At 39.1% G+C, this 13,331-nt stretch overlaps 1 protein-coding gene across 1 annotated transcript in view; it reads left to right on the top strand.

Annotated features, from left to right (window-relative positions):
- The window catches only part of LOC135108986 (sodium- and chloride-dependent glycine transporter 2-like), a 63,739-nt gene that overhangs the window by 34,417 nt on the left and 15,991 nt on the right, over window positions 1-13,331 (top strand). Inside the window, exons 2-6 of the mRNA XM_064019919.1 lie at window positions 7,007-7,159; window positions 10,652-10,786; window positions 11,759-11,902; window positions 12,263-12,470; window positions 12,594-12,787. Of these exons, the coding sequence (XP_063875989.1) occupies window positions 7,021-7,159; window positions 10,652-10,786; window positions 11,759-11,902; window positions 12,263-12,470; window positions 12,594-12,787 (820 nt within the window). The 5' untranslated portion in view covers window positions 7,007-7,020. The remainder of the gene's footprint in view (window positions 1-7,006; window positions 7,160-10,651; window positions 10,787-11,758; window positions 11,903-12,262; window positions 12,471-12,593; window positions 12,788-13,331) is intronic.

Raw genomic sequence — 13,331 nt, forward strand, 5'->3', positions numbered from 1 at the left:
ACATACCTAATTCTTTCTTCATGAAAACAGCGGTAGAAGACAGCTAGCGATGCAACATTGCGGCGGTGAGAGAGATGCTGAAGACAGTCAGTTAGAGGAGAGGAGTTAATGAGACGAAAAGCTTTTGATTCCACCCTGTCTAGAAGAACAGTATGAGTGGAACCCCCCCAGACATGTGAAGCATACTCCATACATGGACGGATAAGGCCTTTGTACAGAGTTAGCAGCTGGGGGGGGTGAGAAAAACTGGCGGAGACGTCTCAGAAAACCTAACTTCATAGAAGCTGTTTTAGCTAGAGATGAGATGTGAAGTTTCCAGTTCAGATTATAAGTAAAGGACAGACCGAGGATGTTCAGTGTAGAAGAGGGGGACAGTTGAGTGTCATTGAAGAAGAGGGGATAGTTGTCTGGAAGGTTGTGTCAAGTTGATAGATGGAAGAATTGAATTTTTGATGCATTGAACAATACCAAGTTTGTTCTGCCCTAATCAGAAATTTTAGAAAGATCAGAAGTCAGGCGTTATGTGGCTTCCCTGTGTGAAATGTTTACCTCCTGAAGGGTTGGACGTCTATGAAAAGACTTGGAAAAGTGCAGGGTGGTATCATCAGCGTAGGAGTGGATAGGACAAGAAGTTTGGTTTAGAAGATCATTGATGAATAATAAGAAGAGAGTGGGTGACAGGAGAGAACCCTGAGGAACACCAATGTTAATAGATTTAGGAGAAGAACAGTGACCGTCTACCACAGCAGCAATAGAACGGTCAGAAAGGAAACTTGAGATGAAGTTACAGAGAGAAGGATAGAAGCCGTAGGTGGGTAGTTTGGAAATCAAAGCTTTGTGCCAGACTCTATCAAAAACTTTTGATATGTCCAAGGCAACAGCAAAAGTTTTACCAAAATCTCTAAAAGAGGATGACCAAGACTCAGTAAGAAAAGCCAGAAGATCACCAGTAGAGAGGCCTTGACGGAACCTGTACTGGCGATCAGATAGAATGTTGTGAAGTGATAAATGTTTAAGAATCTTCCTATTGAGGATAGATTAAAAAACTTTAGATAGGCAGGAAATTAAAGCAATAGGACGGTAGTTTGAGGGATTAAAACGGTCACCCTTTTTAGGAACAGGTTGAATGTAGGCAGACTTCCAGCAAGAAGGAAAGGTAAATGTTGACAGACAGAGCTGAAAGAGTTTTACTAGGCAAGGTGCAAGCACGGAGGCACAGTTTCGGAGAACAATAGGAGGGACCCCATCAGGTCCACAAGCCTTTCGAGGGTTTAGGCCAGCAAGGGCATAGGAAACATCATTGCGAAGAATTTTAATACGTAGCATGAAGTAGTCAGAGGGTGGAGGAGAGGGAGGAACAAGCCCAGAATCGTCCAAGGTAAAATTTTTAGCAAAGGTTTGAGCGAAGGGTTCAGCTTTAGAAATAGATGTGATAGCAGTGGTGCCATCTGGTTGAAATAAAGAAGGGAAAGAAGAAGAAGCAAAGTTATTGAAGATATTTTTGGCTAGATGCCAGAAGTCACGAGGGGAGTTAGATCTTGAAAGGTTTCGACACTTTCTCTTAATGAAGGAGTTTTTGGCTAGTTGGAGAACAGACTTGGCATGGTTCCGGGCAGAAATATAAAGTGCATGAAATTCTGGTGATGGAAGGCTTAAGTACCTTTTGTGGGCCACCTCTCTATCATGTATAGCACGAGAACAAGTTGTGTTAAACCAAGGTTTAGAAGGTTTAGGACGAGAAAAAGAGTGAGGAATGTACGCCTCCATGCAAGACACTATCACCTCTGTTATGCGCTCAGCTCACAAAGACGGGTCTGACACGGAAGCAGTAATCATTCCAAGGAAAATCAGCAAAATACCTCCTCAGGTCCCCCAAACTAGCAGAGGCAAATCGCCAGAGGCACCTTCTCTTAGGGGGATCCTGAGGAGGGATTGGAGCGATAGAACAAGATACAGATATGAAATTGTGATCGGAGGAGCCCAATGGAGAAGAAAGGGTGACAGCATAAGCAGAGGGATTAGAGGTCAGGAAAAGGTCAAGAATGTTGGGCACATAAACGCACATGGTCAGGTCAGGAATAAAACACATATGGTCAGGAATACGAGTAGGGTGTTGCACCAATTGCTCTAAGTCATGGAGGATAGCAAAGTTGAAGGCTAGTTCACCAGGATGGTCAGTGAAGGGAGACGAAAACCAAAACTGGTGGTGAACATTGAAGTCTCCAAGAATGGTGATCTCTGCAAAAGGGAAGAGGGTCAGAATGTGCTCCACTTTGGAAGTTAAGTAGTCAAAGAATTTCTTCTAGTCAGAGGAGTTTCTAAACCAATCTAACGTGTTCAAGAGTGATTGGCAACCACTCTCCCAGACTTTGGAAATTTTCATCGGCCGCCAGCGGGCTGCAAACGGTTGGTGATGCCACGCACGTCTGTCAGCGAACACGGTATGCGGACACCTCAGACATTTTATTCTGCCACAACGGCAGGGCGAAAATGAGGCATCGAACCATTCATCTGTCATGCAGTTCACGCATGCGCTGATCTTGAGTTCTGGATAGACCTCGAGTGAACCTTTAACGGCCTCTGTGCCAGCCAACGTACTTGTGTTGTCTGCCTGATTTTTTCCTTGTTGTCTTCTTTTATGTCACAGGACCTATAAAACTCAGGATGTGGTTGAAGTTTTTTTTTTACTATTTATTTATTTATTAATTTATATATATATATATATATATATATATATATATATATATATATATATATATATATATATATATATATATATATATATATATATATATATATATATATATATATATATATATATATATATATATATATATATATATATATATTTATTTATTTATTTATTTATTTATTTATTTATTAATTTTTTTTTTTTTTTAATAACGCGAGCGAGTAAAGGTAGAATTTTACATGAATCTCAACGAAAAAACTCGACTGAAAGAAAAACTTTTAGATGTGGAGACGAAATTTACAAAAATCAAAAGCAAGTTTTAAGACTTATTTGAACTAGTCTGTAGTAGATGCTTAAGAGTAGTACTCTTACTACTACTACTACTACTACTACTACTATAGATTTTATATTTAATACGTTACTTGTTATCTAATAGATCGTATGAGTACGCAGCTATATTTATGAGTACGCAGCTATACTTCCCGACTCCTGTTGTTATAACACCGGGCTGGGAAGGACAGAAGAATCTTTGCCAGTATTATTCCACAATATATGCACACACACACACACACACACACACACACACACACACACACACACACACACACACACACAAATATATGCATCAACATGCATGATAATGACATTCACTAATTCGTATTAACTACCTGAAACAGAAACATCCGGGAACGTACCTTCTCTCAGTGTCAACTACCCACTTACATCCCATTAGGTTTTCTAGGTGCGTTCCATGTATCAATAATATCTGTGCAGAGTTTCTGACGACCATCCTCCACGTTTTGTTGGAAATTCAATCCATGAATGAAGCTATTCAATGAGAAGAGTAGTGCCACGACGTGCTTGCAGTTACCATCATCTCTAAAATAATAATAATAAAGCAACTCCATTACTATTAAAGGCATCATACACTTTTTTTTTTAAGAACATTCATATTGGATTGTTTGAAGTGTAAAGTTATTCAAGAACATTTCCAGAACATCTGTTTTGTATCGTAGAATTTGGCTATGTTCCCCTTCATTACAAAATGCCACTTAAATAATTTATTAGCACTACAAAATGTCACATGTTTAAAACTTAGCAAAAAAAAAATAGAAAAATAAATATTCACCTAATGCACTGACAGCCAACACTTCCAATGATGCCTTTCTCTGGCTCTGGCTGAAGACGCTGAAGTGTCTTTTGTTCAGTCAGTACACACACACACACACTCACACACACACACACACACATTTACTTATTTTTTCATGGGATGTGACCTGCGTATCAACCTATGTGCTTGCGTCTTCCCAAATGTTTTTTGTGAGGCATGAGATCATGCCTCATGGTGTGGCCGAGTGATGTTCCGGTTTTGAACGCAGCCTCCCTGAACACAGACTGAATCTGAAACGAGACATATTTCATGCTACACATTGTTCCGACACAAAATTCAACCTCCTTTACAGTTGCCACTACACTTGGATCAGCTTTCCCCAGGCTAGCTCCTTCTAGCCTAATGCTGGAAAAAAGTACGACGAATCCAGCGGCGGTACTTATAACAAGTTAGAAATACCCATAATTCTACTCATAGCTATAAAAAATTCATAACTTTCTCATAAGGGTTGTGGGTTTTTCATAACCTCTGTCATGGCTATGAGTGACTTAGTTAAGGCTGATTTTGCTAGCTGCTACAAGTAGCACGGACATGTATATAAAATACATATTAATTAACAGAGAAAGGGATTAGAAAGGTAAAAATATACTATCCCATTATTTTTTTCACGACCGGTATGTAATAATTAAGCTGTATTTCTTAAATAAAGAAAATTAGTGCCTAAAACAAAATCTGCCGCCAGAGGGCAGCCTCAGATGTAAGTAATTACAAGCAGTCACCATTCAAGTGCCACATTTGTATCACCGTAACAACACCACCAACAACAAGATGGACAAAGCCGGCTCTACTGCAGCCATCCCCAAGAGGACAAGAAAACCTGACTAGTCTCTAGATGAGTCTTGCCACTTATTGAGACTTTATGAAGAGCATCTCCAGAGAGAGTGTTTTGTTGTCAATGTTAATCTCAAAAGTACTGATCACACCAAGTCCGTGACAAAAATAACACCAGCACGGTCTATATATCTTTTAGTGAGTTCAGCTCACTCACACTATTGAGAACGTCTCTCCTCTCACGAAATTCCCTTGGTTGGCGTACACGAACTTATTGCTCGGCCATGTTGGCTTATGGGCGATTCCTAATCCTCATGGCACCTCCGACCTAGTCATAGCGGCGCAGCGAACTTATGAAAATTTCTTACGGTTTATGACAGATTTAGACCGTTTATGAAATATTTATAAAAAATATCCACCATTTTGAAGGCTTATGACATATTCATAGCCTTACGATTTTTTTATAAGTACAGCCCTAGACACTTACAGCTATCAAGCTGAGATCGCTACTCGGTTTAACCCACCGACCGAGAAGGGAATGTAACAATCGCCAAACAAACTCTTACTTGCTGAGAAAGAATCGCAAACCACATGCTACGGGGCACAGCCAAGACAAAGAACACATACCTATGAGGTTTATAATATTATGTGAGCTACCTCCCACCAGAGGCAAGCCACCCACGCCCACAGATTATTATATCCTCCCGTTGGAAAGTGGTATATGTACAGTCTCCCAGAGGACGAGCAAGTACCACCTGTACACGATAAAGCTTTGGGGAGAGAGGAGATAACCGGTAACTAACAGAGTATCTCGATATCATCTAGCTCCAAAGCTCCCGACAGTGAGCTTAGAACACCAGTTGCATTTAATTGCACAAAAACACTAAAGATACGTGAGCACCACAGCCAACAGATAAAAGGGAAGCCAGCCAACCGCTCCCATACACGCTAGAATGTTCAGCAAGCGGTGCAAGAAGTTATCTCTTCGAATTAGAGAGACACGACAATCACAGGCAGGCTCCTGGAGACCTATACAAACAAGGGCTTACTGCCTTGAATACTCAAGTAATATCTATTATAAAGGGTCCTCTAATATATATCACCCTCCTGGGTCTCCTTGCCTTTCTCTGCCTCTCTCGTGTGCATCTTTCTCCTGGCCTTGCCCAACACTGAATAATCTGGGGGACAATGAGGGACGCGCACTTGTCCGCGCTCTCAAGCAGTGGCGGACAAGTCACATGACAAAGGGAGAGGGGGTGGAACGAAGGAGGGACGGGGGAAGGGTGTGAAAGCCAGCCGGCTACGCACTTGCCAGCCTCATACAAACTCACTCTAAGAAGTAAATAGTCTTGCAAAGATTATTGTGAACTTATTACAGGGGCACAATGGAATTTAGTCATTGTACAAGAGAAAGCATCTTTTCTACTATATTATGTATTAAACTCAACTTGAGGAAAGTTGGCGAAAATTTATGGGGAATGAAAGTGGGTGATTAGTATAAAATCTTACACAGAATGGAGTAGGGGCGGGCTGAGTTTCTTTTGTGGGAGTCTATCTCACTCCAATTTACGCACTTGGGAAAAGCACTGTGAAGCACTCTCTCTCGCACAGTGAGACAGGCAATACTCCCACAAAAGTCTGAGTCGTAGGGAAAGATGTGGTTCTGCTGATGCAGGTGCGGCCTTGATTCTGATTCTTTGTACAATGAGTGCAAGTCTGCATATGGAAATAAATAAATAAATAGATAAATAAAATAGCAATGTGGTCAAGCCCACAAACTATCTATCTTCTCACTTTCTTTCATCCCTTCTCTTCCCACCCACTTTTTCTTTAGCTAGCTTCCTTCTTCTCTTCACCTACCTTTTAATATATATATATATATATATATATATATATATATATATATATATATATATATATATATATATATATATATATATATATATATATATATATATATATATAAGGGCGGCCGTAAATTATTGTACTTATTAAAATTATTACTGTCTCTTTCTTCTTGTTCCCGTTAATACGCCACTCATTCCCTCCTTCTCTCTATTTTCTTTCTTGTTTTCGTTAATGCGCCACTCATAATAGTTTTCATGTTTTTTTACGCTCTTCTGTTTCCAGCGTCTCTAGATGTGGCGTAGACTTCACGTATTTTCCTGCAAGCGATAATTTTTCATTGTTCAGTGCGGAGGTCTCCTTAGTGTACACGTTTTGCTCACCATCTAAATAAACAATATATTAAATTTGAGATGATATAATTTCATGTAAAGAGTGAATAAACGATGTCCATTACTTTTATGAGAAATGTAGAGGAATGGAGAAAAACAGGCAGATGGACAAGATAACGATCCCTTCTTTCTCAGAAGAAAAGAAAATAATGATGAAACAGGACAAGGATGAAGAAGAGAGAGGCATGTGGGGGAACCAACGCGAGTTTTTCCTCTCCTGCCTTGGATACGCCGTCGGCTTCGGCAACGTGTGGAGGTTCCCCTACCTGGCCTACAAGAATGGTGGAGGTGAGGAAGCTGTAATTTGGCAGTTGTATCTTTCAATTTACCAAAATTTTATCTGTTTTGGAATGTCTGTCTGGTTTTCGTACCATTATCGATTTCATTTGTTCTCTCAGTATCGTATAGTAGGTTTGTTAATGTTCTTTGTACTATTGCATTTAAGTGTAGTGTTACTAGAATAAAGTTTAAAGACTACTGTTTATTGACATTTGCAACTCATCTAGCTTTTGTACTGTCCAGCCTACAGAGGTATCTCACAAACAGTACCGCAGCCAAACAGAATCTTGTACTCTTCTTGCGACATACGGCACGCAACCAAAAATATCTTAATTTCGCTTCTTCACATTTCCTACCTACTAAGCTTGGTCTTGTGTTGTCCAGTATAGATTCTCTTTATAATTTTGTCCAAAAGCATACCTTCTCTCTTCATTTCTCTTTCATCAACTAGAAATATCACGATCGAACCAGTTCATCTTCTCGTGACTTCTGATATGTGCTATCTCTAACAATCTTTTTCATCTCCCCTCTGTTTTCGCCTGTCACCTCTCTATCTCTAAAAATGAGCTCTTGTCTTAGAACTTTGATGACGACTCCACACTGAATGGTTCTAAGCTCATTCCTTTCTTTACTCATCCCTTTTGATTATATACATGCCACAGAATTCTTGGTTATGATATTTTCCATGCCTCTGTGACCTTGATCCTTTGAAGTCTTTCACGACTCTGATGCGGTCCCCCCTATCGATCTCCAAAATTGTACTTCCGGATATGTTCCTTGACTTTACCATCTCACTCTGGCGGAGATTTGCCTAGATTAAGCCTGTATCTAAGAAAGGCGACCTCTCTACTCTCAAACCACCAGCTTAGTTATCTTTTTTTTTTTTTTTCAAGTTTTCGAGCGTACTCTTAAAAATTCTGAAGCACCTGTCTGTTCACAATTTCTATTTTTTTTTCTGATCTTCATTCAGTAAGGATAAAGTAAATGACGACCCACTAGCGATCTAGCTTTTCTTATTGAATCTTGTTAATCCTTTCTCAGGGATTTATGTGAATCTTTTGATACTGCCTTAGACATACCAAAAAACTTGTAAGTGTCTAGCATAAATCTTAAATCTCGAATTTTTCCACATCAGTTCAAATCCATTCCTCTGCACGCTTATTTAAGTTTCATTTTTGGCCATTCTGTTGCTGTAGTAGTAGAGAAGTCAATGAATCAACAATGCTAATACCCACGCTATTTCTATTATTCATCAGTTATCTTTTCAGTTCAACTTCTAGTCCTATCGGTTCTTATGCTGATTTGTCTTTCTTTTTTTTATGTAGGAGGGACACCGTCCAAGGGCAACAAAAAAATAAATAAATAAATAAATAAACAAAATAAATAAAAAAGCCCACTGAGATGCCGGTCCCCGAACAGGGTCCGAAGCGGTAGTCAAAAATTGAAGGATAACTGTCTTGAAACCTCCCTCTTGAAGAAATTCAAGTCATAGAAAGGTGGAAATACAGAAGCAGACAGGGAGTTACAGTTTACCAGAGAAAGGGATGAATGATTGAGTATACTGGTTAACTCTTGCATTACAAAGGTGGACAGAATAGGGGTGAGAGAAAGAAGAAAGTCTTGTGCAGCGAGGCCGCGGGAGGAGAGGAGGCATGCAGTTAGCAAGATCAGAATGGTAGTTAGCATGAAAATAGCGGTAGAAGATGAGCGGCGATGAGAAAGAGGCTGAAGACAGTCAGTTTAGATTATAAGAGAAGGACATGCCGAGGATGTTCAGTGCAGAAGAAGGCCACCTCTCTGTCATGTATAGCCAAACCAAGGTTTGAAAGGTTTAGGTCGAGAAAAGGGTGAGGAATGTTCGCCTCCACGCCAGACACTATCACCTCTGTTATGGGCTCGACACACAGAGATGGGTCTTTGTGTGCCGAGCACACAGAGACCTGCCATTCCAAATAATTCCAAGGAAAATCAGCAAAATGTCTGTTCATGTTCCTTCAACTAGCAGAGGCAAAACGCCAGAGACACCTCCGCTTATGGGGCTCGTGAGGAAGGATTGGAGCGATAGGACAAGATACAGATATGAGAATGTGATCGGAGGAGCCCAACAGAGAAGAGAGGGTAACAGCGTAAGCATTGTTGCACCAACTGCTCTAGGTCGTGGAGGATAGCAAAGCTGAAGGCTAGTTTACCAGGATGGTCAGTGAAGGGAGAGAAAAGCCGAAGCTGGTGGTGAACATTGAAGTCTCTAAGAATGGAGATATCTGCAAAAGGGAAGAGAGCCACAATGTGCTCCACTTTGGAAGTTAAGTAGTCAAAGAATTTCTTATAGTCAGAGGAGTTAGGTGAGAGGTATATAGCACAGATAAATTTAGTTTCAGAATGACTCTGTAGTCGTAGCCAGATGGTGGAAAACTCAGAAGATTCAAGAGCGTGGGCACGAGAGCAGGTTAAGTCTTTGCTCACATAAACGCAACATCCAGCTTTGGATTGAAAATGAGGATGGAGAAAGTAGGAGAGAACAGAAAAGGGGCTACTGTCAGTTGCCTCAGACATCTGTGTTTCAGTGAGGAAAAGAAGATGAGGTTTCGTAGAGGAGAGGTGGTGTTCTACAGATTGAAAAATTAGATCTAAAACGGTGAATGTTGCAGAAGTTAATGAAGAAAAAGTTGAGGGTGATGTCAAGACACTTAGGGTCGATACCAGAAGAGCAGTCCGACCTGGGGACATTTGTGGTCCTCTCTCCAGATGGGAACTCCGAGATTGGTGTAGGAGTCGCCATGATGATGATCATGTAGATGATACCTCATCTGCATTTTTAACATCATTTGCTAGACGCCAAATTCAGAACAGTTAACGCAGAGATGTCACACAAAACGCCCACCTTCCAAGCTATTGTTTTAGAATGGGGCAGGACAAATCGTATGTTGTCCATCGCCCCAAACAAAAGTTCTTTCTATGCACTCGACATAACCCTCCAGAGAACTCTCGTTTTTAGTGACACTCAGCCCTCCTCATAATACACACTGAAAATAATTAGGACTGTCTTTTACTAAATGTCTCAACTAGAAATTTCACACCTCTTATCTTCTTAAAACAGCTATTATGAAGTTTGACTTTCTGTGCCGCCTCTACCAATGGTTTTCTTCTCTTTTGATCGGTCTTGCAGAAATTACACGACACTGCTGAACAGATGGAGCCCATCGCACTAATAGTTGAACAGTATCCTTAAATATCCTTCTCTAAATTCTTGAATGCCTTAACTGTTTCTCCTTCTTCCTTCTTAAGAGAATATTATCAAGACACTGATGGAACTAAACTGGCCAATGTTTTAGAAACTTTTCTGATTTATGAGTGTTTAATATTTGTTTTCTTTTTGTACACTCCTGCCAGTTTCCTATATTCGTAAAAAAATTACACAATGGTTTCATGTAGTATTAGGATGTTAGCATTATCTAGCGGGCGTGGCTGTGCTGCTAACAGTTTTTTTTTTTTTTTTTTCAGCGGCGTTTCTCATCCCTTACGTCATCATGCTGCTGTGCACTGGGTTACCACTCTTCTTTATGGAGCTGGTGCTGGGACAGTACACGAGTTTAGGACCCAACATAATCTTCCCAAAGATGGCACCAATCTTTGCAGGTGAGTGACCAGTCTATCCACAAGTATTGACAAGTCATAAGTTTCCTGCGTGAACTGCATAATAGGTATGTTCCCAGTTGGGTAATGATGTGTTGTAGCAAGCGTAATACTGTCACAAGGACCGATATACTTGATGGGCACAAAAAATAACCATTTACTAGCGAACAAAGGCAACATTTACCTATGTTATTTCTATGACCCGTCGACTACATTTAATAAGTAAATTATATATATATATATATATATATATATATATATATATATATATATATATATATATATATATATATATATATATATATATATATATATATATATATATATATATATATATATATATATATATATATATATCGCCGTCTAAGTATTGCAAGTGAATTTTGTTGCTGTTGGTTCAAACACTTCAAATACAATATTTCTGCATTATTATAAATATAACTATGAAAATGTCGTCCAAATTATACGGATAGTTATTTCATTAGTACATTTATGATATAACTGGATCTGTAATTTCTTGCAAATCATGCTTGAACTGATCCATTATCATGAATTTAGTTATGTGACTGATATAATGAAAAAGTGCAAACTAAATTAGTAATAAACTTATTACTGTTGTCATGGATAATCAACGTTAAAATGTAAATACCACGTTCTATTTCCTGTTGACAGTCATTAAAATTTCTCACAATTCACGTGAATTTGTGTGATTGGAGAAGTCTGAGACTCTTAGAAATAAAAAAAAAAAAATGGCACATGCGGCGAAACAAGCCCAGATTAACACCCACGTCAGAATATCAACAATGACGAATGTAACTCGTTGGTATCAAGTCCCTTTGTGTTATGTGCACATATATATACCAACACTTTCGAATTCATAAAACACTGCTGATTGTCTAGACAAATACCGAGAAACCAAGTATAGATAGGTTGTTATTATTATCATTATTTTTCGTTGTTATTCTCATTTGATAGGGCTTGGCTGGGGAATGATAATGGTGTCTGCACTCGTCAGCATCTACTACAACGTCATCTTGGCCTGGGCATTCTTCTATACCTTTGCCTCCTTCACCAGCGAGTTGCCGTGGACCGACTGCGACAACGACTTTAATACTCCAGGTTTAATCTAATACCTACAATAGAAATTCGTAACCATATCGATTGGAAAGAAAAATAATTTAGTTTCAGTGTGACGTGTGTTTGAAATGCATTAGTTTCATATGCGTCTATTGGGAAAATGCTTGGCACCGATTAAACAAGTGAACCATTTCATTGATATCAATAATTATTCATAGATTATGGGGTTTAACTTAAATTTAAAGACACTTTCGATGCCATTATCGGTAGTAATTGATTATGACACTAACTACATCAGCCACTTCTCTTTTAAATTTGTTATTTATTTATTATTAACAAAAATAAATTTTTTACTACTTTCAAGGTCCATATTTTTGCACTGACAAAGTCCTTCCTTTCTAGAGTGTTACCTACTGCAGGAGGATAAAGTGTGCAAGAATATGTCTATGTTTTACTACAATCAAATGTGCCTTGAACCAGATGCATATTGTGGCTTGGTGAACCTTGTGTCTCTCAATGCTTCACATTGTTATGATCCAAACGAAAACGACAGTTTAGTGGTCGCTGATGGAGCTGTGCACCGAATAACCCCGAGTGAAGACTACTACAGGTAAACAAGACAAATTCAAGGCTGTTGACGCGGCAGTCACAAAGGATTCAAGACTGTTGACAATATACGGAATCCGTTACCGAATTCCATGACAGATTGTAAAGGATGCGGTTTCTTTCCTAGGAACCGTGTGCTGGGTGTGACAGGCAAGACGTGGGAAGATATGGGGGGGATGCAGTGGGAGCTGGTGGGGTGTCTGGCGCTGGCTTGGCTCATAGTCTTTGCCTGCATGGTCAAGGGCGTCAAGAGTTCCGGCAAGGTGGTTTACTTCACCGCCCTATTTCCCTACGTCGTCCTCATCATTCTCTTCGGCAAGGGTCAGCAGACGAAACCTTTAAATACAACACAATTATTGTGTTATATTATGTAGCAGCAGAGGATAGATTGTACGTGTAAAAAGCTCTAAATTATTATTCATTTGCATTTTTTCATCAAAATATTACAGCATCCGATCCATTTCATACAAGCGTTTTCATTTAACGGAAATTCAAATAAAAAAAAAATCAATGCAATTTAATGAAACCGTTCTCTGAGTACAGCGAAAGTAAATAACGCCAAGGACATAGTCAATCTGAAACACTGCAATAGAAACTCCATTATAATGTATTCATGGAAAATATCAAGGAACACTCTATTCATTAATTCAATTATCTATTTATCATTATTTCTGCGCATGTCAGCTGAGAATAGCATGTGATTCGCTCCCTTTTTTTTTTTTTTTTCTTTTTATCTGTTTATTTATCAATTTCGTTCTACTTTATTATTTATTGATTAATTTTATTCTATTTATTATTGTGTGTGCTATATTAAGAATGCAAGAATGAAGGCATGGTTTGCTAAGAAATATTCACTTAAACATTG

The sequence above is a fragment of the Scylla paramamosain genome, chromosome 18 (genome assembly GCF_035594125.1).
Source record: "Scylla paramamosain isolate STU-SP2022 chromosome 18, ASM3559412v1, whole genome shotgun sequence".
NCBI classification, from domain to species: Eukaryota; Metazoa; Arthropoda; class Malacostraca; order Decapoda; family Portunidae; genus Scylla; species Scylla paramamosain.